At 39.4% G+C, this 22,450-nt stretch overlaps 1 protein-coding gene across 6 annotated transcripts in view; it reads right to left on the reverse strand.

Moving 5' to 3' along the window:
• Positions 1-1,413: 1,413 nt before the first annotated feature.
• ERBIN (erbb2 interacting protein) overlaps positions 1,414-22,450 on the reverse strand; it is a 161,361-nt gene continuing 140,324 nt past the window's right edge. For 5 of the 6 annotated variants that reach the window (XM_074995489.1, XM_074995490.1, XM_074995493.1 and 2 more), the window contains 6 exons: positions 14,963-15,106; positions 14,007-14,138; positions 9,639-9,848; positions 6,441-6,533; positions 4,528-4,602; positions 1,414-1,546 (listed from right to left, as the gene is read on the reverse strand). In XM_074995489.1, coding sequence (XP_074851590.1) covers positions 1,439-1,546; positions 4,528-4,602; positions 6,441-6,533; positions 9,639-9,848; positions 14,007-14,138; positions 14,963-15,106 — 762 coding nt within the window. In that variant the 3' untranslated portion in view covers positions 1,414-1,438. The remainder of the gene's footprint in view (positions 1,547-4,527; positions 4,603-6,440; positions 6,534-9,638; positions 9,849-14,006; positions 14,139-14,962; positions 15,107-22,450) is intronic. The other variant, XM_074995494.1, reaches the window with a different exon arrangement.

Raw genomic sequence — 22,450 nt, forward strand, 5'->3', positions numbered from 1 at the left:
CTAACAACCATGTTTTAATTACCACTGCAGATTATGCAATCTCTATTCAATTACATTGGGTTAAAAAAAAAAGAAAAAGTTAATGTTTCTGGCAAACAAAAGTATGATCAAATACTTTACACAGTAATAAAGAACAAAGGCAGCCTGTGGTAAATCACTATTACATTAATATAGTTAGAAACCCTTTAATGACTCTGAAGTGTCTATTTCACATTTAATGTTACCTGTAGGAACAGCCCTTTAAGAAATATCATTACAAACTGGTGGGTTCCAAGCACCTCATGCTTTTGCTCTACAGTTACCCACTGCAATTATCCATCACTGTTGAACAGTTTCACCAACTTGCTTTGGTTACCTAGCTACATGCCTATTGTTACCTTTTTCTTTAACAAGGCAATGCAAAACCAAACAATCAAGATGACTTTCCGAATCCTCTCCTATCCCATTTACTCTGTGTTTGTTTTGTTTGTTTTACAGGCAACATGATCTCAGAAACTGGCCATTTTGGTTTAATTTAAAAACAAACTATAAATAAGTTTTAAATGGAGTAGTTATTATAAAGAAGATAAAAGTATCACCATTTGCACAAAATTGGGGACTTCCATGACAGAGAAAAAACTGCTGGGCACATCTCCACAGTACAAGTAAAGAAAATGTGTATGAAACTAAAAAAGTAGAACTTGAATCACGCATAGCAAATGGGTAGTCGATGATGCTGATAAGAACAAATCCTGAAGCTCTCATAAAAATGTAATTTTAGTCTTCCTAAAAAAGACATTACACTTTTATTGCATTATTCTATTGGTAGACGTACACTCCCAGAGTAACCAAATGTTTCCTTCTTTCTTGATTCCAGGTATTGACAGCAAACGGTTGTTCACTGGGCCTTTAAATTAAACCAACAAGCACCAACTTCCATCTACCCATTCATCTATACAATGTGCACATAGCAAAGCCAACATCTCAAATCTCTTGCCCACAACTAGAGAAGTTGTTTCAGCAAAACACATTAATACCCAGTAAATAAAAATAAAGGCAATAAAGAGCTACAGGACAGACAGCCCTGCCGTCTGTCCACTGGCTACAACCAAGGCTTCTCGCAGCCTTGCACGAAGTTTAGTAATGTGTATGAATTATCCAAAAATAAACCTACCATCTGTACAAAACCAACACAGGTTTGTTCTTGGAGGAGTGATCCTTGATTGTTATAATGCTTAAAATGTAACCAGGGTATTCACCATATGCATTTCAAAAATGGTTTCCTGTATGTTTTATACAGTGGTTCTTTCCCCATAACCACAAGTTCAATATTTCATTAATGTACAAATTTTGATCATAATTTTTTCAAGTTCCTGGCACATATAAAAATAATCAAAATGTTCAGTTTCAACAAGTCCTTCGATGAATCTTGTTGGCTTTTCCCCCTTGTCCACAGTATTTATGAAGAAACCTCTCGTACAATAATGAGTTCCACTGTGTTTTGAAAAGTCTTTAGCAAGGACACTGCTTGTCCATGATCAATGTTGATGAAGCTATATCCATTAGCCTGAGAAGGAAATAACATCATTAATAATGTCACCATGACATGTTATTTATGTCTTAAGTTTTAACTAATAGCAAGCTGGCTTTAATTTTAGCAATAAAATGCTATAGGCTTTCAGATTCTTACTCTGTTCACATGTCAGAGCGGTAGCTGTGTTAATCTTTATCTTGGAGAACAAGAAGTCCTGTGGCACCTTATAGACTAACAGGTCTTTGCGCACGAAAGCTTATGCGCCAAAATATCTGTTAGTCTATACTGTTCATGGTTTGGCAGAAACATGCTGTATTATAAGATAGGGAAGTGAAGTGATCTGAATGTTTAAATGTTTGTAGAAGAATTTTGCTCTGAAGTTTGGCATTTGCAGCTATCCAGAATGGAGGAAGCAGAACCAAAAAAGCATAGAAATCGCATCTCCAACTGATTTTGTGTGACAGCACTAGACAAAGCTAATAATTAGAATACAGATGCCCTGACCCATATAAAAGAGAGTATAGTATATATTGTGAACTGCATTTGATGATTATTATGCACCACAGTCTGTAATCTGGAAATGTGAGTAAGTCTATTGAAGACTGATTTTTAAAAGACGAGGGACACTTTTCAACCTACTGTGCAACTCTGATGCTCCAGATATGAATTGTTTTTTTAACAGGAGTCAGCCCATATAAATTTTTCAGGCAAGCAAATTAGGTCTATCTCCACCTCAGAGCTCTGACTTTTGCAATATTTCAGGAGCCATCTACTTACTTCTTTGAGATTTTTCCTTCATTTCCAGCACTTATATTTTTTCAGAGGGTGGGAGGACATCAACATCTATTATTCTGTGGGCTCTGCCTTCTCAACAAATTCAGTTACTGACTCCTTTTCCAAATCAAGGGGAACTTGGTCCTCATCAGTATAGCAGAGCAGTGATCACAAAATGAGAGACCACCTCTTAGCAGTGAGATCAGAATCATGCAAGTAAGCAACTCTTGTAAGGATATGACCAGCTAGTTGCAGAGCTATTACTCGTACTTCCCATTTTCTTCTACCATATCATTCATTATTAATAAAGTAGTGACTTACTCAGTAACAGAGGAACTTCATCATGACATCACCAAAAGATGATAATCATAAAGACAAGTCACCATAGACAGCTTCAGAAAACATTACTGCTATGTTACTGGTATAATGCAGCTGTTAAAGTGGAGAATTCAAACCAATTTTTGACTGCTTCTTTGTCAGTCTTACACCTAGATTTTAGGTTAACCTTTGATCAAAGTTAACAGTCCACACAGATTTGTAGGTTTGAGCTGATCAAAGCTTGCTACTTCTTGCTACTATCTTCAGATCCGAAGAAGTGGGTCTGCCCCACAAAAACTCATCAGTCTTTAAAGTGCTACATGACTGCTTGCTTCTTTTACTACAGCCAAATAAGGAGAACTGTGAAGCATTCCAAATGGGTGAAACTGAGGCAAAGCTGGATGGGGCAAACGTTAGAAAATTAAATGAGAGTCATGTAAGAAAGATGCATATTAGCTATATTGTTTTTAAAATGCTACTCCAAATCTCACTCCTACAATAACTCCTTAGGTTAGTGGGGTCTGAAGCAAGAACTGCCATTCTGAAGAGCATTACTAGGGTAACTACTCATAAGCGAAGAACTGTAGAGTAGCGGCTCTCAACCTTTCCAGACTACTATACTCCCTTTCAAGAGTCTAATTTATCTTGCATACCCCCAAGTTTACCTCACTTAAAAGCATACAATTCAAAATCATACAAAATACAAAAATGTCACAGCACACTATTACTGAGAAATTTCTGGTTTTATCATTTTTACCACATATTGTAAAATAAATTGCAATATTATACTTGCATTTTAGTGTGTAATATACAGAGCAATATAAACACATTATTGTCTATGAAATTTTACTTTGTACTGACTTCACTAGTACTTTTTATGAAGCATGTTGTACACCTAGGCAAATATCCAGATGATCTGATGTAGCTCCTGGAAGATCTATGAGTAAGTACCTCAGGGGTATACATACGCCTGGTGGAGAACTACAGCTATACAGGGCCCATTCTCTATTTAACAACTTCAGGGATTTCACTATGACATACGAATATGTAAGTTGTGTAACTGGCATTGTGTTAATATAGGACAGGTTTTCCATTTTGCCGCTGCCACATACTTCTTTATATTTTACATGAAAAATAGAGAATCATCACAAAGAGAAAAAAATGGCTTTCTAGCTCTGAAAAAAGAACTGCCTCAGCACATACACTTTCTCTTGGCTCTTTTTCAGATACTGAATTCCTTCATAAAATGAACCCAACATGTAGCCAGCACAATAACTTCTGACATCAAACAAATATCAGGAATAACAATCCATTCCAACAAAAGGCTACCTTGTGCATATACTCCATTTTACAAAATACAGAACAGTAATTCACAAATCTCCCAACTGTCTTAATCAATGGATATGTGTATTTTGCCAACAAACCCTCTCCACCCACCTAAAACCAACTGTGTGAATAATAACTATGAAGTTCTCTCCACTGAAAATGGAGGATTACTTCCATCCTTTATGATCCAAAGGCAGATGCATTTCCCAGCACTGATCAGAGGAACCAATTTCAACAGAACTAGTTAAGCATCATGTACATTCAGCCAATCTTTTAGCTGAAGCTGCTAAATCTCATGTCCAGGTTTTTATTCTGGGTGGTTTTATTTTTATTATGTTATGTTGTCTACCAAAATGCTTTTACTTTTGCAAACTGTTTTTAGGTTGCCCTGTAAAATACTCAAATGTAACAGAATTAAACTGGTTTTCTAAGACTTTTTTTGGAAAAGATATTGCTAAAACTATGTAAAAATGTAAGTACTAAAGGTGAATGTAGTCTGCCAATAGTAGCCAGGGAAACGAACAGCACCAAGTGACAGAACAAACATACAAACAATGACCATGAAATTTTAAACAGAACTATTACAATTACGTTACCTGAATTATTTTATCTCCAGGCTGCAATAGTTTAGATGCTGGTCCTTCAGGCTGAACTCTGGTTACAAATATACCCTGTAAAACAAATGGAAGATCAAGGGCAAGAATTCCGACTGAGCTGATTTCACAGATACTGGAACAATTTTAAGTCACCGCAACTTAAGACAGTCTTTGATTTTTCCATATTAAACATAAGAGAATGTGAAAGACTGGAAAATAACACATTAACTGGCTTTTATGATTAAATCTTTTCACAGATTAAACACCAGTAGAACTGCATTACCTTGCACACTGAAGGGAAAACATTTCTCCTTCTGAATTTTAATTTAACCACTTTGTTTCTATTGCCATGTGTGTATTATGTGTCAAAAAGTATTACCAATGGTGGATGTAAGTGCTCTAGGATAAATAATTTTCCCTTTAAGATACATCACAATTTTAAAGCCCATAAGTCACTTGTCTATAATACACTATGTTTCTAACATCAATACAATTCACCCAACCTAGACTATCCCCACAACCAACTTTCTCCACTGTCACTTGGCCAAACTACTCTCATCCCCCATCCCTTACTATCTGAATTTTCATGGCCTCCCTCCCATTTTTCCTCTTCATTTCCCTCACTTGTGTAAGCCAGTCTTCCCCTCAACCCTACAGTAATCACAATCAACTTTTAGCTTGTAATTATTTACAAAAAACCCTCCAAGTCCCACAGAACCTACCGTATAAGATGCATTCACAGGCAAAGTATTTCTTGTGGCATTATGAGATTGATTTGGGAGAAAGATATGGGAAGAGGTGGGGTACCTTGTGTGTGATTGGGTAGGAGTTAGCTAACAGGCAAGGACTGAATATTTGTAAGTATTAAAATAGTGGAAGTGAGATGGCAGGGCTGAAGCTAGATAGTGAGCAAATGGGCAGAGAGAGAAAACAATGGAATTAATAGCAGAAGGCAATTAACCATCTCCTAAATGTAAAACACACCCTGCAAGAATCTGGCAACAGAACAAATTTTTAACACTTCCTTTTTTTTTTTTTTGGTAGGTTTGTATTCTAAGCTCTTCTAAGTAGGGGATTCTCTTACATGCCTGTGAAGTGATTAGCGCACTTTATTCTATAGCACCTAAAGTAATCAGCAATAGCACATTTGGATTTTCCATAGTTACTAGTAGTTGAAAACAAAAAAAAAAAAATCCATGGTCATGGAGAGGTTAATGCCATTGCTCTTTCCATCTGTTATGTCGACGGACAGTAACAATACTTAAAGGGCAGATCCCAGAATTTTGGCCACCACCACTGCCACTTTGGCAGCAATGGCAGCTGCAGCTCTGGGCTCCTCTGAAACCTTGCAGCAGCGCTGCTCTGGCTGTGCGTGGCTGTCAGGGAGTGGGGTTGGGGCCAGTGCCTTGGTCTGGGCAACATTGAGGGCTGACTGCTTCTGGCCCCACCCCTTCTGGGGTATGAAGCCAAGCTCCTCTCTCATCTTGCCTCAGGGTCCATGGCAGCTGTTGGTGCTGCTGTTGGAGAGGAAGAAATATTGGAGATAATCTCTTAGTTCCCACCAATACTATTTGGAAAGGCAGTGTGGTCTCGAGAACTGGAACAGATTGAGCGCTTGAGCTCTTATCTTACCCAACACTGACTCACATAGCTGTATTAGGCAACTTACTTAACCTTTCAGCTTTAGTTTAGTCATTTAATAAACCTCTTAGTGTTTTGAGCACTAGAAGTACGATATAAATGCTCAAGTTCCAATTAAAAGCCTTACAAGTGCATATGAAATAGTGTTTTGTGAACCAAGGAAGTGAAACTTGACAGGTTATCATAATTTAAAGTACAGCACATAAATCGATTTGAAGAGTAGTTTTAAAGGCAAAAGATGTCAAACAGTTACATATTTATGAAATACTCACATCGTCATCAGGTCTGAATGGGTTTCCTCTACCGCCAACTCCTCCTGATATACTAAATCCTAGCTCTGGATCTTTTTCAATTCTCACTCGAATCTAACAAAATAAAACAAACTACACTGAAAGCTCAAAGCCACAGAAACAAAGCACTATAAAATGCTGAATTACTTATATCGTATGGTCTAAATGCTTTATTTGGAATTGTAACCAAAAAAACAACTTATGGCCACCATCTCAGGGTTCTCCTTTTACCATTTTTAATATTATTACAAGAAAGTTTTGAATATGGAAACAGGCATACCATATACCCAAAATATCAACTATAAAAAAAGCAAACTTTCCTCTTAGAGCACTGATTAATGTTCACACAGATGCCATGATACAATTAGTACTAAACAGCCTTTAAACTAACAAAATACACAACAGTATTTAGGAGCCCACTCTGCAGTTTACTTATAATTGTATATCAAATATGATTTCCAGTAAGAGTATACTAAAACATAAAAACAGCCATAATACACACATTTTATGGTAGATTTAAAGCACACCAACTAAGGCTGTAAATCTAGAAATATAGAGATATACCCCTCAAATGATTTAACTAATCTGTGCACCTGGTAAATAAGCACTCCCTCTTCTACATAAAGTTACTCCCTTTTCTGTCTCTTGCTCACGCAAACTGGACTCTCCCAAATAGAAGCAGTGCTAAGGCTTTGGGAAGTCCCACGTAATAGAGGAGTTGAAGGAGAAGGAAGTAATTGCTGAGAATGAATCTGTGAGTGAAGCTGGAGGACTGTGGGTGTGGGGGAGAAGTATGGAACATGCTTGGTTTTTCTGATGGTGAGGGGGAAAAGAACTGTTAAGAAATTAGGGCACCTCCCCATGCACACCCTGGCTGATCCCTATCTTCTCCCATTCAGTCAGGCACGTCTGTCCCTGTCCCCAGGTGTTTCTGCACCCGCTCTTCCTTCTGTTCTCTTGCAGCCCTGCAACCCTACTCCCACTAAGCTCAATGTCACCTCAAAAGCTTCTGTGCCCCCACCCCAGTCTGTTGCCCTTCCGTAATCTGGTCTGTGTGATCCTGAGCAGCCTTGTGTGCTCTGCTATGTTTATTTCTTCCCCACCACCCATCTCCTATACCTTCTTCTCTGACCCTTAGAGTGGGTCACTCTTGGGAAGGCAGCCTATGCCCTCTTCCTTCTCTGCAGCTAGCTGCTCTAGTCTGAACGACCAGCATCCAGTTGGTGAAATGTATAACCACAGGCAAGATCTCTTGTGGTTTCCTCTCACCTCCCCGCCTGAATTAATTATTTAGAGTAAGGGGGTGAGGAATCTACAAGGGGCATTCCGCACTTGTGCTGAAATTTCCCCATGAGTGGGGAAAAAAAAAGCCATACTTTGCCATTGTAGGGCGGGCAATACCAGTCCCCACATTGATTATCTGTAGTTGTCTGCAAAATTTATGTAGTAACCATGACTCAAAAATTCTTTCCCTGATCACTGTAGATGGAGCTTGCTGGGCCAATCTGCAACACTGTTTATTTTATTAGGGCAGCCTTAAGTGTGTCACTCCTTTTTTTCCCCCAGTGGCTGTGCCATTCTCATACTCTGAGATGGTGTCATGTGTTGGCAGGAAATATCTACTTGCAGCTGATGTCTCTGGTAACTGGCCTTTCAAATAAATCTGTATTAACTCTCAAGGCTTGCTAGATCAAGACCTTTCTTCTAAAGGAGTTTTGCCTCTACTTGCTGGTGCCTTCCCTTTCTTCACAGTTAGGTACCCACTTTTAACATTAACGAAGGGTCCTGTGGCACCTTATAGACTAACAGAAAAGTTTAGAGCATGAGCTTTCGTGAGTAAACTCACTTCTGGACCAGCATCTGAAGAAGTGAGTTTACTCACGAAAGCTCATGCTCTAAACTTTTCTGTTAGTCTATAAGGTGCCACAGGACCCTTCGTTGCTGCTACAGATCCAGACTAACACGGCTACTTTTAACATTCTACAGCCAAACTCAACCAAAACATTACCATGAAGACACTCCATTACTCTTCCCTGGAAGCATGCTGGCAGGACAATCCTATTATCCTTATACCAGCTATTTATCAGCAAATTAATAGATAAACATTCCTGAACTGTACTGAACCTCCCCAGTCTGGATATCTTTTGATATGTATGTTGGTGCACTAGAAGTAATTCAGGGGACTTAGACTGTTCTTGCAACATGTCCTCACCAGTCTTAATCTATTCACTGCCCTCGCCTGGCTGAATGAAGCCAAAACCATATTTTGCTTTCATAGCTTATGGCAAACTATAAGTATATATTTGGAGAGTTTGTGATTCCATCTGCACTGGGTTGTGCTTGATAACAAACCACTCCACAGCCTTGGCCAACAAAATAGCCAGTCACTTCAGTGCTTTAGACAAAAGCTTGGTTTTCCTGTTTTAATTCATGTCAAAAAGCCACATCTCTGTGCTTGCCCTAATCAATTTGTTCAAGTGCAAATCTTGCAGTAATCTTTGAGGTATCACAGGTTCAAGAGTGAATATTATAATACAACTGTAGTTGTGATCACTCAAGACAATTTAATTAACAGCTCTTGTTTCAAAAGATGTCTGGTGGAAAGATGCCCTTCATGATTGGTCCAGTCCTTGGCTTGAGACTTACTTCCCTGTTGTGGTCTGTCACAAACAAAATTTTATTAAGTTTTCTGGGCTGCTGTGAAAGTCACCTTCTTCTACCCCAGGCTTCTTAAGTATGTCAAATATGTTGGTCATTTTACCATGTTGGTGAGTATTAATAGTCTAGGTAGCTGTGAAATTGACCACAGATATTTTGAGTTTTACTACTACTATGCACTACCTAAAATCCTAACTAATGTCTGATAAAAAGGTTTAGTTCTCTTTACAATATACCCATCACAAGAAAGGAGACAAAACAGATTAAAGTCAAATTGAAGGTAGGATTTCAGGCAACCATTTCTTCTTTAGGAGTAGGATAACAGAACTCCAGTAAGCTACAGTTCTCTCTTGCTGCAGTTAAATTCCTAAACTATTTCAGTCATTACCCATTTAGTAGTAATAGCAGTAGCAAATAAAATAATACCTTCTTGCACTTCTGGCTACCCAATAAGACAGAAATAATATACTGAAACGTATTAAAAGCCTTTCCTCTTGACTATAACATATTTTTTATCCTTACCTCTTGCTTTCCCATATCATGACCTTGCCTGGTAGAATAATGTGACTGGGTATAGGGAGGTTGATGGGCAACTTTCAGCATCAGATAATCAATTAATTGCTCTCTTGAAGGATGTCTTGCCACAGAACCCTGGGGAAGAGGGTGATGGACTTGACTATAGTTTGGCTGAGGCCTGGGAGGCTGGCACATCTGCCCATTTGTCAAAGGTATCTGAATAAAACATGAATCATCTTTATATCAGAACATTTTAGAACAAGAATCCTCAATTTTTATTCAATTGCTTCAACACTTCTCATGCTTGACTGGTCACAGAATTTTCATGAGCATTACTAAACCTCAGTTTTAAATGACTTGCCACTAAACTATACTGTCATTACAATTATCAGTAATAACTTATGCAGACAAGCCTGAAAAGCAAAGCTAACTTTGACCTGTTATTGGCTAACAGAGTAGGCTGGTTTCTGTTACTTTTTAAACACTTGTTTCCCATAATTCATTCTAACCGGTGTTTTTTGGTGATGCTCCTAACAGTATCACATTTGGTTTATATTGCTAAATTGTGTAGACTTTTTCATATAATTTGCATATCAGCTCCAGTTCTGAAATATTCTTTACACAAGAAGTGTACTAATCACAGAGGTGTAAACATTATGTCAAAATGTTTATTAAATAAACTACAATTACGTTACTGTTGGGTATGTTTTCCCCTGCCTTAGCATGGAAAACTTCTTCCACTAAAGCCTTTAAAACTGAAGACTTTATAGAATCTTAATTTCAAAACTACAGTGAGAATCTTTCCACCGCTGCTCTCTGGTTTGACTATCTGTTGATTTGATTTGACAGACACTGAAGTAGCTTGTGCCATAGAGTATCTTTAAGTATTTAATTAATTAAAATAATTGTGATAATGTTGCCTGGTTTACACAGCAATTTTTTTAAATTGAAGAACTTTTAAGTGCTTATTTTGTACTGGAGGACAGTGCCTGTGGATGAGAACACCAGACCCTCCAAAACAAAAGCAACCTACTACCTTTACTCAGGATCCGAATACCCTGGTACTTCCTGTCTCGCACTCTCCCATTCCAAAACCACTATAATCTTCAATTTGTCTACTGATCACCTCTGCTATGCTGAGTTAATGTGTCAGATATATCATACTAGGATGTCCAAATACTAGAAGTTTTACTCTCTCAAAATTGCAAATAACTGAAGTAGATAAGAAAATTCATGTTGTGTCTACCGTCTTCTGTCTCACAGACCCTCTCCTGAGTGAGGTTATACAAGCCAAAATTTGCCCAGCTGCTTTCAACAGGTTTGCACAAATATAGTTGACTGGAAGTGAATAAAATATTGAGCCATAGAATGCTAGAACTGGAAGTGACCTCCAGAGGTCATCAAGTCCAGTCCCTTGTTTTCATGGCAGGACCAAACACCATCTAGATCATCCATGAGAAAAGTTTATTTAATGTCCTCTTAAATATCTCTAAGAATGGAGATTCCACAACCTCCCTATGCAATTTATTCCAGTGCTTAACCAGCTCACTTCCTTTTAGCTCAATTGTATAGTATTTAACAGGATCAGAAAGTTATTTTTGTCCATATTAAGATGCAACTGGCTGAACACACAAGCAACATGTGTTTTGCATCAGGTGGTGCTAGTGTTACCATGAAGGAAGTGGGAGCTGTCTGCAATATTTTATGATTGTCTCCTGTTTGTTACTGTGATGTTTACTGTATGTATACAAAGAGTTAATTCAAGATGGGTTAGCTACAATATGCAAAAAGAGTAGATAGTGACCCGTTAATGCTTTTATGCCAGTTCTTGACACTATGGCTGTGTCTACACTAGCCAAAAACTTCGAAATGGCCATGCAAATGGCCATTTCGAAGTTTACTAATGAAGCGCTGAAACACATATTCAGCGCCTCATTAGCATGCAGGTGGCCACAGCACTTCGAAATTGACGCAGCTTGCCGCTGCACGGCTCATCCAGACGGGGCTCCTTTTTGAAAGGACCCCGCCTCCTTCGAAGTCCCCTTATTCCCATCTGCTCATTGGAATAAGGGGACTTCGAAGTAGCTGGGGTCCTTTCGAAAAGGAGCCCCGTCTGGACGAGCTGCATGGCGGCGAGCCACGTCAATTTCAAAGTGCCGCGGCCACCCGCATGCTAATGAGGCACTGAATATGTATTTCAGCGCTTCATTAGTAAACTTCGAACTAGTTTTTGGCTAGTGTAGACATAGCCTATGGGGGAGAAAAAAACCCCCACCCCACAATCAATCACTTTGAGGGCTCCGTTTGATACCCCGATACCCTAAGTCTACTGTTACACTAGTGAGTTTAGCCAACAAAACCCTGATTTTGTCAACAAAACTGCTGGAATGTCCACACACAAAATGTATGTTGTCAATAAAACTCAGCACTTTCACTGGCAGCGTTTTGCCTCCCAGCCATGAGGCATAACGCTGCTGTCGACAGTTTCTATCAACAAAAAAGCTGTGTGGATGCTCTTCTCTTGACAGACATGGCATCCACAACAATCGGCAGCCCTGTCTGCTGTGCTTCTGGGTTCCTGTTTTGTTGAGAGAGTTGCCAGGCAGTCTAGCTGCTCCATCGACATAGTGGAGCGCTATTCCGCTTGGCTTTTGTGTGTAACTGCACTCTGTCAACAGAACTTTTGTTGGGAAATCTCTTCCAACAGTGACTTCTGTTAATAGATTGCTGTAATGTAACCATAGCCTACTTGAAAGGTACAGGAAGAGAAGGGATAAGATGACATTTTGAGATAGGGTGAACTCAGATTGCAGGGGCTGAGGTGTCTGCAGTAAGATAGGCCTACCTAACACTAGAAGTGAGACAGATGCAAGTAGACCCATCACTAGATTAACAAACCCTTTTTCTGTTTTGGTTTGTTTCCATTGTTAAGATTAAACAATACTTTGTTTTGAAAAGGCTGTTTGGATTGCTGTGTTATCTGTTTTGGAAAGTAAGCCTGGCCAGGACCAATCTCGGCCGGGCCTGCAAAATACCTGAGTTGGCACACAGACTGCTGCAGCTGGGAACCAGGTCTAAAAGGAAAGATTCACAGGATTCCAAACCAGGATACTTTCAAGTAAGAGTCCTTAGGGTGTACTAACAGATTCTTAGACAGTGACTGTTATATCATTTTTCTAATTAAAAATTTATTCTTAATACAGTATACAATTTCTCAAACTAATTAAAGAGGGCACTATTTAACATCTGGGGAAAATCAGTTGTTCAATTATTTTGTAACTTCTAACTATATGATATAATTTTTTTTTGTCTGTATGATTCTGCATATCATTACAGTTCTCAGATGAAATCTGCATCCCCAATTCTGATCTCTTTATACTGCAAAAAAAGGGGATGGAATAGAATAAAGCAGACATACAAGTTTCACATCTGGTTGGAGGAGGATTTCCCCCATAACGCAGTCCAGGAAGGACCCCTTCACAAACTGGGGCTTAGGGAGAGGTTCTTGGAGGCAAGACTACAGGGGCATGTCAGAGTCAGAGCCACACTGAGGAGATTCTGGACAGTGCTACAATCAGTGTTCCCTGTAAGCTGAGCTCTTGGGCAACTGCCCAGGTGAGATTCAGATGCCGCCCAGCTGATAAGCATAATGCCAACAGCAACCTGCAGCTGGCAGCATTGGTGGTGCCCATCTACTCATGCCTTGGTGCATGCAAAATCTATTCCGCCCATGGATGGAAAAAAATTAGAGGGAACGCTGGCTACAACCTATGGGGCAACCCAGGGAAGCTGTCGTAACCTCAGTTCTCAGGTAATCTTATGTTTCTGAAAACATTTCAAAAACTCTTAGAGTAACTCCAAAACAGAAAGGTGGAAAGATGTCTTAAAGCTTCCTTACTCTTTCATCCCCAGCCACAAATTCTGTACTATGCCTCTTAGAAGCAAATACAGAATTTTACTCCCCAGAGCCTGCAGTTTACCAGTCCAATTTTCCGATTATATATAAATGAATGATGACTAAAAAAAAATAAAAAAGGAATGCTAAACTTGTGTACCATATGCAGGGTTCTGCCTGCAATATGCACACTCTCTGTTATTGGGAAATCTATTATTAAAACCCCTCCCCATTAACTTTCCCTGAACACAAGAAAATAAAACAAACAAATCATTCTGTTATTCCAATGAAATGATTTCTTATACCAAGAACGATCTTTTAAGACCATCTGATTTATTATTTCAATACAAATACTTGGGTGAAAATAAACTAGCATTTTAGATTTTAAAACAAATGGATAATTCCAAGTTTACCTACTCCACTATGTTTCAGATATACATTTTTGTGAAGGATGACTTTTACAGCATATAAGCCATTACCTGTGCAGCTACTTTCTTCATGCTCTCTGGAGGAACATCTTTGACACTAAGTGTGCCACATGAGTAGTTCTGCTGTCCTGAAATGAATACATCCTCTTGGCCTGGTTCTCCTGGGGTGAATGTCTGGGGATGCTTTAAACAGGATAGAAATAAGTGAGCACATATTTCTTCAACTGATCAAAGTGTCTCACAACTTCTTAAAGATTAGAATAAATTGCTCAATTTTGTAATTTATTTCTGAAGAATGTTAATCACTTGAGTTTGCATGGAGAATGTAATCCTGCTTATCAACATCCAGAGAGCCATCAAATTTCACCTCAACTTTCAAAAGAAAATCACAACTGTTGAAAGTCTTAGAGCCACATATCACAGATGGTTCACAAGAAAGATGAACAATGAATGGACTTGTAGGTTCATAAAACCTCTTGTTGACTTAACTGTTAGATTTAAACAAAAGATTCAGGTTATTCAATGTTGAGGCTTTCTTCATTCTTCTTGCCAACCTATGTATCAACTTAATTTGACTGCCTCTAAGCATTTTAAATAAGGTTTGTTTTACCAAATATTGAAACAGAAATGGATAAATTCCAGCTGGGGTGTCTTTAGATCTGTATCAAATTCAGACACAAAAGGATCATCATCTATAGTTTTGTTTACAGAGAAGGGTAAAACAGAAAACAGTCTTAGATCTTCACAAGTATCCATATGTGGAAGCCAATTAGAAAAATAATTTCTTTTATAAGTTGTATCACCTTGTGAAGAAAGTAGAGCATATGAACTCAAAGTAATTGAAGTGTATGGTTTCAGTGCCCAAGAACTTGTAATACAACTTTAAACTATTTTTATGACAGTGCATTCCATTTATAAAGGAACAACCCTAATTACTAATATAAAAACATACTTCAAGTTTCTTTTTCCCCCTTTATATATTGCAATAGCCTACTGTTGGTACTCACACGAACAATGTGCACACCAGAACTTCTTCTGTCTGCAGCACTCAAGGCAACACTACCCTGGCTGCCATGCAGATCCCTAGAGCTGCCATAGTGAAAACTGCTAACTGCAGCATAATTGGAATTAAAGGACCTAGACAGCATGCTCTGAATAAAGAAGGGACAGATTTAACATAGAGATTAGTGCAGCATGCATAAACCACAGGACACGTTATACACAGACTTATACAAACAGATTCAATAACATGCAAAAATAAATGTCATGCAATTGAATTATCTTTGGCATTGAGAAATACAAAAAACAGTGACACTCCACTTACATTAATTTACAATAAATCAACATGCAACCTAACACTGTGTAAATAAGACCATTCAGATGTATATGTGCTCAGGAAAACAATAAAGGTGTTTAACTCATCTAAATTGTCACACTTCAATATTTCCAACATATCCTATAGGTATATTGACAGAAAGGAAAAACTAACAGCCAAGATGCAGTTGAGCTGAAACTATCTCATTCTCAGCATAGCCATTATTTTGTTTCAATAGTTTTCAAGATTACTTGTCCAACAATGAACATGTCTTCAGCCAAAGAAATGTGGGGTTTTTTTTCCCACCAACAAAAAATTAACGTGAAACAAACATGCCCTCTGACAAATTTATTGACCAGAGATTAACCCAATAGTGAATATAAGGTCAAGAATATTTGTGGATGTTTTATTTTTTCAATCCACAGTACCGTGAAACATTGACCTTTACAGTATTAGCAGTGGTTTCAGAAAGAAAAGCAGCAAGGGCATTGCCAGTTTTGGCAAGACAAAACAAATGAAGGAACAGAGACATCCAACATAAAAAGGGGAAAGTTCCAAATTTAACCAAACTGACAAATGAACTAGACCTATTTAAACACTGACACTGAATATACTATACAATAGTCATGTACAAAAAATTACATTCATAATGTTGAGGATATGACAAACAAACAAAGCTAGGAAATGCAGTTTTGTGTGTTTCTATGAAATTCTTGTGGTATTGTTTTCAGTTTAAAAAGATCTTATACAATGTTTCATACTTATAATTTATTATTTGACTAAGATATTATAACCACTCTTGGGTGTATACTCATTTTGTTTTGTTTTTAAAATACACATGCAGTACTGATTTTTGAAATGCATACTAGTCACCAGAGACTACACTGACTACATCATACTTTTGGGGTGCCAATTACCATTGAGAGCCTTCTAAATCAGCAGTGCCCATTGGGACTACATGGTTCCTCTTATAGCTCTGTTTGGGACCCAGGACGTAACAGGCTATCTTGCAGTCTCTACCTGTCTCACTTTGTTGTGCTATGCCTGGGAATATAATACCAAGGCAAAGAGGAAGACATGCGAGTAATTTGAATCTGCTGATGCAGCATTAAGAGACTCATTTTATATCTTTCTTCATATAATCTTATTTAAGATGGCCTCTACATATTCACATTTGTAGGAATCTAGCTAAGCATTCCAATTAACAAAATTAGAAGGGAGAGAGAGTCCTAAACAAACAAGGATTGCAGTATTGCCCTTCCAAAGAGATGATGAGCTCTAAACAACAAATAATCAATATCAATAGCAATAATAATAATAATTTAAAAAGAACAGTGCTGTGTAAATGTGTAGGAAAACTCCATGTGGCAGCCTCAAAGATTTCTATCATGAAAACATTTCAGATTCAGGCAATTAATGTTGTCTGGCTAATGAAGAAAGCCTTAAGACACACATCATAGCTCACAAACACACGTGCGCACGCGCACACACAGAAAAAAAAGATTTAATTGACATCATCCTGCTCCTTCCACTTCTGATTAGGGGTTTAAAATCCCATTAAAGTAATTAACCAGTTAAACATTAAGTTTAAGTGATTAAATGGGGGTTGCCCTCCAACCACAGATGCAAGACCCCTGCCCGCAATGCTCCCAGGTGGGGATGCTTAGGACCCGGACTGCTCTGGTCACACTGGAGCATTGCTGTCCACGGCACTCCTGGGCCGGGCTGCTACAGATGAGGACTGCTCCAGCTAGACTAGAGCACTGCCTAGCTTTCCTCTTTCCCTTAAATTCTGCCCTCCACCTGGCATAGTGTACTGTCTCATAACTAAAATAGATGTCCATTAAATACTTATGAGAACTTTCAGCAAAGAAATGCAAAAACGCTAAATTACACAGCCCCTATGTATGCTACATTTAATAATCCATATCTTTAAAGACAACCTGGTAAAAAGACTAAAGGCTTTTAAAATAGAATAAAGTTCAATCTGTGCAAGCAGCTACAAATAAACAACAAACACCACCACCACCACAAGGTATGGGTGCTCAAACAGTTTGTCAGATTGTTAGTAGCAGAGAGCAACTTTACATTTTAAGGAAAAAGAATGGCTTCCATAGATACAGTAGCTGACTCTCTGTAATGTATTGACATGTTCCACTTGTGTGCATGTTAGTGAGAGAGAGAAAGAAAGCAGAATCTTTTTGAGTAGCAATGTCTGTTGTTGCCTTTGTACCCTCCACCATTCCTTAGCACAGAGCACAATGGGTGAGGCGGCCACTTTTACATTTCCAGCTTCTTCATTTTCACCAAAAGTAATTAAGCAAGGATTCCCCAAAACACAGGAAACATGGGCCAAACACATCGGAAAAGCCACACTTACTGTGGGGCAAGTAACCTCTTTCCTTCAAGTGACCATCCACATGTATTCCATTTTGGATTACTCACGTGATAACTTGTAATGGAGACAGTAAGCACTACTACACAGTTTGCTGGAAAAAATGACTGCATGACAGCTCTGTCAAAGCAGGCTTAAGCTCATCAAATCTCTAACACTGGGACATCTCACAGAAAAACTGCAGAGGCTGCCTGAGTTCTGGTGGAATGGGCCCAAATGAGCCACCATGTAGCATAAGATCAAAGATCCATTTTGACAGTATTTGGGTAAAGACACGTTGACCCTGCATTCTGTCAGCAAATGCTAGGAAAAACCTAGATACAACAAAGCCTTCTAAGAGTCCTTCCAGACTGTAGGCAAGAAAGCTGACAATGCTGAACATGTGGCATTTTGACTTTCCCTGGGTGGCATGGAATTTGGGAAACAAGACAGGTAAATGGATCATCCGGTTGAGATGAAAATTAAAACATCTGAAGTTTTTATCCAAAATGGTTTGATCAGATGGCAAAACAGGTCCCAAACTTTTCCCAAATGAGAAGATCATAGCTGCAAAAATATCTCGCAGGATGGAGTCCCTGAATGATCATTCATGATTGAGTACCAATGGCTGAGTTGTTCCATTAAGGTGTTTTGTAGATAAGGATAGTGTAATGCTGCTGATCTGACATGGTGATGGATATATCAATCTCAAAAGGTGATTTGCCTCCTGGTATAACCATAATAAGTGAACTCATGCCTGCTGGTTGATATACTATATTGCTGTGGTGCCGTCAGTGAGCATCTGTTCTGTGTCACCTTAAAGCACTGGGGAAAAGATTATGTACACCACATCTCCATTCCAGGATTATTTATGTGAAGGCTGGTCTCTTGGGTGGAATGGAAATCTTGCATCTGAAGGAGTCAATGGTCACTAGTTAAGCTGGGAAGAGATGGGCATCCTGTGGTATACATGAAAAAGGTCTTTCCACCAATCAAGAAGTTTTCTTGGAGAATAGTGAGCAACATACCTGACTGGTATCTGCCAGGTTGATACTGTGACCTTAAGCAGTCTTGCATGGAATGCAGATGATATCTGGCAAACTGTACTGAGCAGATCCAAGAAACTATGGATTCAATGAGTTTCAGATTGTCCGGTGACACTGACACTATCACATCTGAGATTTAGAACGGTAAGAAATCTGTCCTGTGGGCAGGCAAGCCTTCACCAATGAGGAGTTCAACACTACTCCTTATGAACTGTTCAGTCTGACCTGACTCAGAGCTCAGGTAGCAAAAAAAGCCAGGACTGCTCAAATGGAATTGTTCATATACTGAATGACTGATCTCCCATCAGTCACAGAGATAAATATAAATCTAAATTCCATCCCTTCAGAGATGTGCACAGCCATGACCAACATTTGATGAAGACCCTTTGCCACATGGAGGCCAAAAGGAAGCAGTCTATAATGATGGTGAGACTTTTCCTACCAAACAAAAATACCAAAAAAAACCTGAGGTATTTCCTGTGGGGCAGGAGTATTTGCAGCATGAAAGTGTGTCTTGTAATATGAGTGCAGTTAACCAGTCTAGAGAGACTTTGGGGTTACAGATATGCTGTAGTCACCCTCCTGAACTTGTTGAAATTGGTGGTGATCCAGGATAGTGCACCATCCCCCTTTCTTCTTTGGGACCAGGAAATATCAAGGAAAAAAAAATGACACCATCCTGCTTTAGAATTCCAAGGACACAATACCTGCTATGAGGTGTAGGAGGGAAACCATTTCCTTCCTGAGCAGAATCTTGTGACGAGGGTTCCAGATGGAAGCACTGGATAGAGGGAGGGACAAGAGTAGGATAGAGTATCCCTTCTCCAAAATCTCCAGGATCCACTGATTCAGATAGTTAAGTTATGTGTCTCCTGATACAAACTGTGACAACTGCCTTGTTGGTCCCGTAGGGGTTCAGTGCTTTTCGGTGAATTTTTATTGCGTGCCTCAGACTCATGGTGGCCCTTCCACTACCTTGGGTCTTTCCAGAGGCAAGAATCTCTGTTTACCAAGCCATCCTCATTATAGGCAAGTCACAGTGCTCGGTGGGCAGGAGTAGCAGCAGGGGGGAAAAGAGGCAAGACCTCCTTCAGAAGGTCCTGTTGCCCCTATTCTTCCACTACGACAGCTCTCCAGGAGAAAGGTAGGAGGAGCCCAGGCCCTCTCACTAGTCCGGGCTCTGGTCCAGGGACCCTAGATGGGAGGCTGTAGATGGGGCTTGTCCTCTGCGCCAAACACAGCAGCTCTTCCCTGGGCCACTTCTCCCACCATTTCCCTCTAGCACTTTCCCCCCTGTATCTAGCTGAGCCGCTTCTCTCTTCAAACACTTCAATTCTCCAGTCTCTCTCTTCCTGGTCTGCTCCTTTTTTCCTTCTCTCCTTCTGCATGGGGGGAAAACCTTTTACAGCAAGCCAGAAGGCTTTAACTGGCAACAGGTGTCTGATTAGCCTTTTTGCTACAGGCTGATTCTTAATGAGCCCCAGCTGCAGGGCCACACTCTACGAGCCTGGGTGGGGAATAAAAAGGCATTGACCCAACTTCCCAGTATACTTGGCTTCTACCTGGCTTTTATAGCATACAGCTATACAGCCTGTGGTCTGCCACAAAACTGAACATTTCCAAAGATGAGAAAATTTGATCTGATGGCTCTGCACAACTCTTAACCACATCATCAAACCTACTGTTATGATGTCAATGGAAAATGTGTAGCCACGCTTTTCTGGCCATTGTTTACAGGTCTGCTAATATAGTGGGGTCCAATGAGTGCAGGCTGAAAAGATGTTTATATCATTACTGTTGCAGCACACTGACCAGAACTGCAAGGGTCTCAAGTATTCTCCTGAGGAGTTAATGGGAAAAACTGTTAATTGTCAGACTGGAGTGAACAACTTTGGCTGGATTCTTGTCTAGCAAAGAGGAAGAAATTTTCAGCTGGTTTCCTGTAAATTCTCTTGCTCATTCTATGAATCAGGAAGCAACTGACTGGTGTGGCTTTCTGGAAGTCTGAAAAATGAGGGTGACCTTGCCTTTGTCTCCTGAGGAACTGCTGGAACTTAGAGTCAAGAGAATCCCCTACAAGGCCCACAAATACATAGGACTTTGAAAAGGGGGTACAGGCCAAGATCCATACCATTCTGGATACTGGATACACTGGACATAGACATATCTATGGTCTCTGTTGAGGGAGTGGTCTCTGTCCTTTCAGACACACTAGAGTTAGATTGTTCTGGGGAGTGATGCAGGCAGATAAGTAACATCACCTAATTCTCTGACATCAAGGAGGAGAAGGAATACATCTCCCCATAAGTGGAACAAATATCTTAGATGCTTGAGAGGGCCTGGGCAGCACCTGTAGTTGCAGTACAAGGTATGCAAACAGTGGAGAAAATTTCTTGGCAGAGGACAGCAACAGAGACTCACGTGGATCTGAAACTGTCAAGTCTCTGAGTCCCGGTGAATCATGTAGGTACCATGAAGATAGGCTCCTGAGCAGAATACTGAGGAAAAGGAGGGCTGCTATTTTCACACGTGGACTTGAAGCAGTTTGTGTTGAGATTTTCAGTAGCAAACGCAGAGGCAAGGTCAGAGTCTGGTGCACTTGCACTGCTGACTCCAGTGCTAAGTGTTTTGATCCAATTGCAGGCATATTAATGACTCTTGAGAGAATTTGTCCAAATTGGTTCAGTGGTATCATTGGTATCTGATCCAGGCCCTGGATGGCCTCCTAGGTGTATATGCTCAGGACCAGGGAGAATATCATGCAACAGTGCTTTGTATGTTTCCTCTGTTGAAAGGACCTGAAGAAGAGAAGGAGGTTTTGCCCAACTGCATGACAGAAGAATGGGGGTACTTTTTTCCCCTTTTTTCCTGAAAAAAGGGGTACTTTATTAAAAAAAAAAAAAAGGTTGAGAAACAGTTCCTTAGACAGGGAAAGCAAAACATGCAGCAAATACTTGAATTTTCACATTCTTCACTAGCCATTCATCTCTTGAGCACAGAGAAATGTATTTGTGGTTCTTCTGACATTCATGGCATAGTTTTCAGATATTTATTATGTACTAAATATAAAAATAATTATCTCTGAAAGTGCAACCACACAGAGAATGAATGAATCTGTCTCTTACACAGACACCTCTTCAAAGTATGTTCAGACAGCTAAATGAAAAACCACTGGATAAAAGTAACAGCATTATTTATAGGAACAAAACCACATGCTTAAATGGTAAACAGAGAAATAAATTTAGTGGTTCCAGCGGAAACTAAACTGGTGGAAGGGAAAGAGAAGAATTAAGAATACAATATTTGTTACATAATTCCATCCTAACAGAACAAAAATAAGGTGTTATTTAAACAAGTGGAGGAAAAATTAGAGCCGTGAGGGCAGAAAATGTCACACTTTGGTTCTTATATTACCCTCATCACTTAGTATTTGATATCTTTCACTAATGTATTAGGTGCCCTGCCTAACACTTATAAAGTCATTAATTCACATAGTTCCCATGGTACTTCATTCACCGACACGGAAGCTCTTTGCGGTTTGGGTATACTTGGATCATGAGTGCTGTAGGCTCTGGCAGAAATAAGCCTCTGTTCCCCAACATCATTTGCAGTGCTCCTTGTATTCTCCCATTTTATTCCCAAAAGGATCATAGTATATAAGGCGTGTTTTCTTCTGGTAGGGTTGTTTTTTTCACTTTATGTCAATGTTTCTATGTATTTATACAAGAGAAGGAGGGTTGAAGATGTGCAACTTACACTG

This window comes from Carettochelys insculpta, chromosome 5 (assembly GCF_033958435.1).
Source record: "Carettochelys insculpta isolate YL-2023 chromosome 5, ASM3395843v1, whole genome shotgun sequence".
Lineage (NCBI taxonomy): Eukaryota > Metazoa > Chordata > Testudines > Carettochelyidae > Carettochelys > Carettochelys insculpta.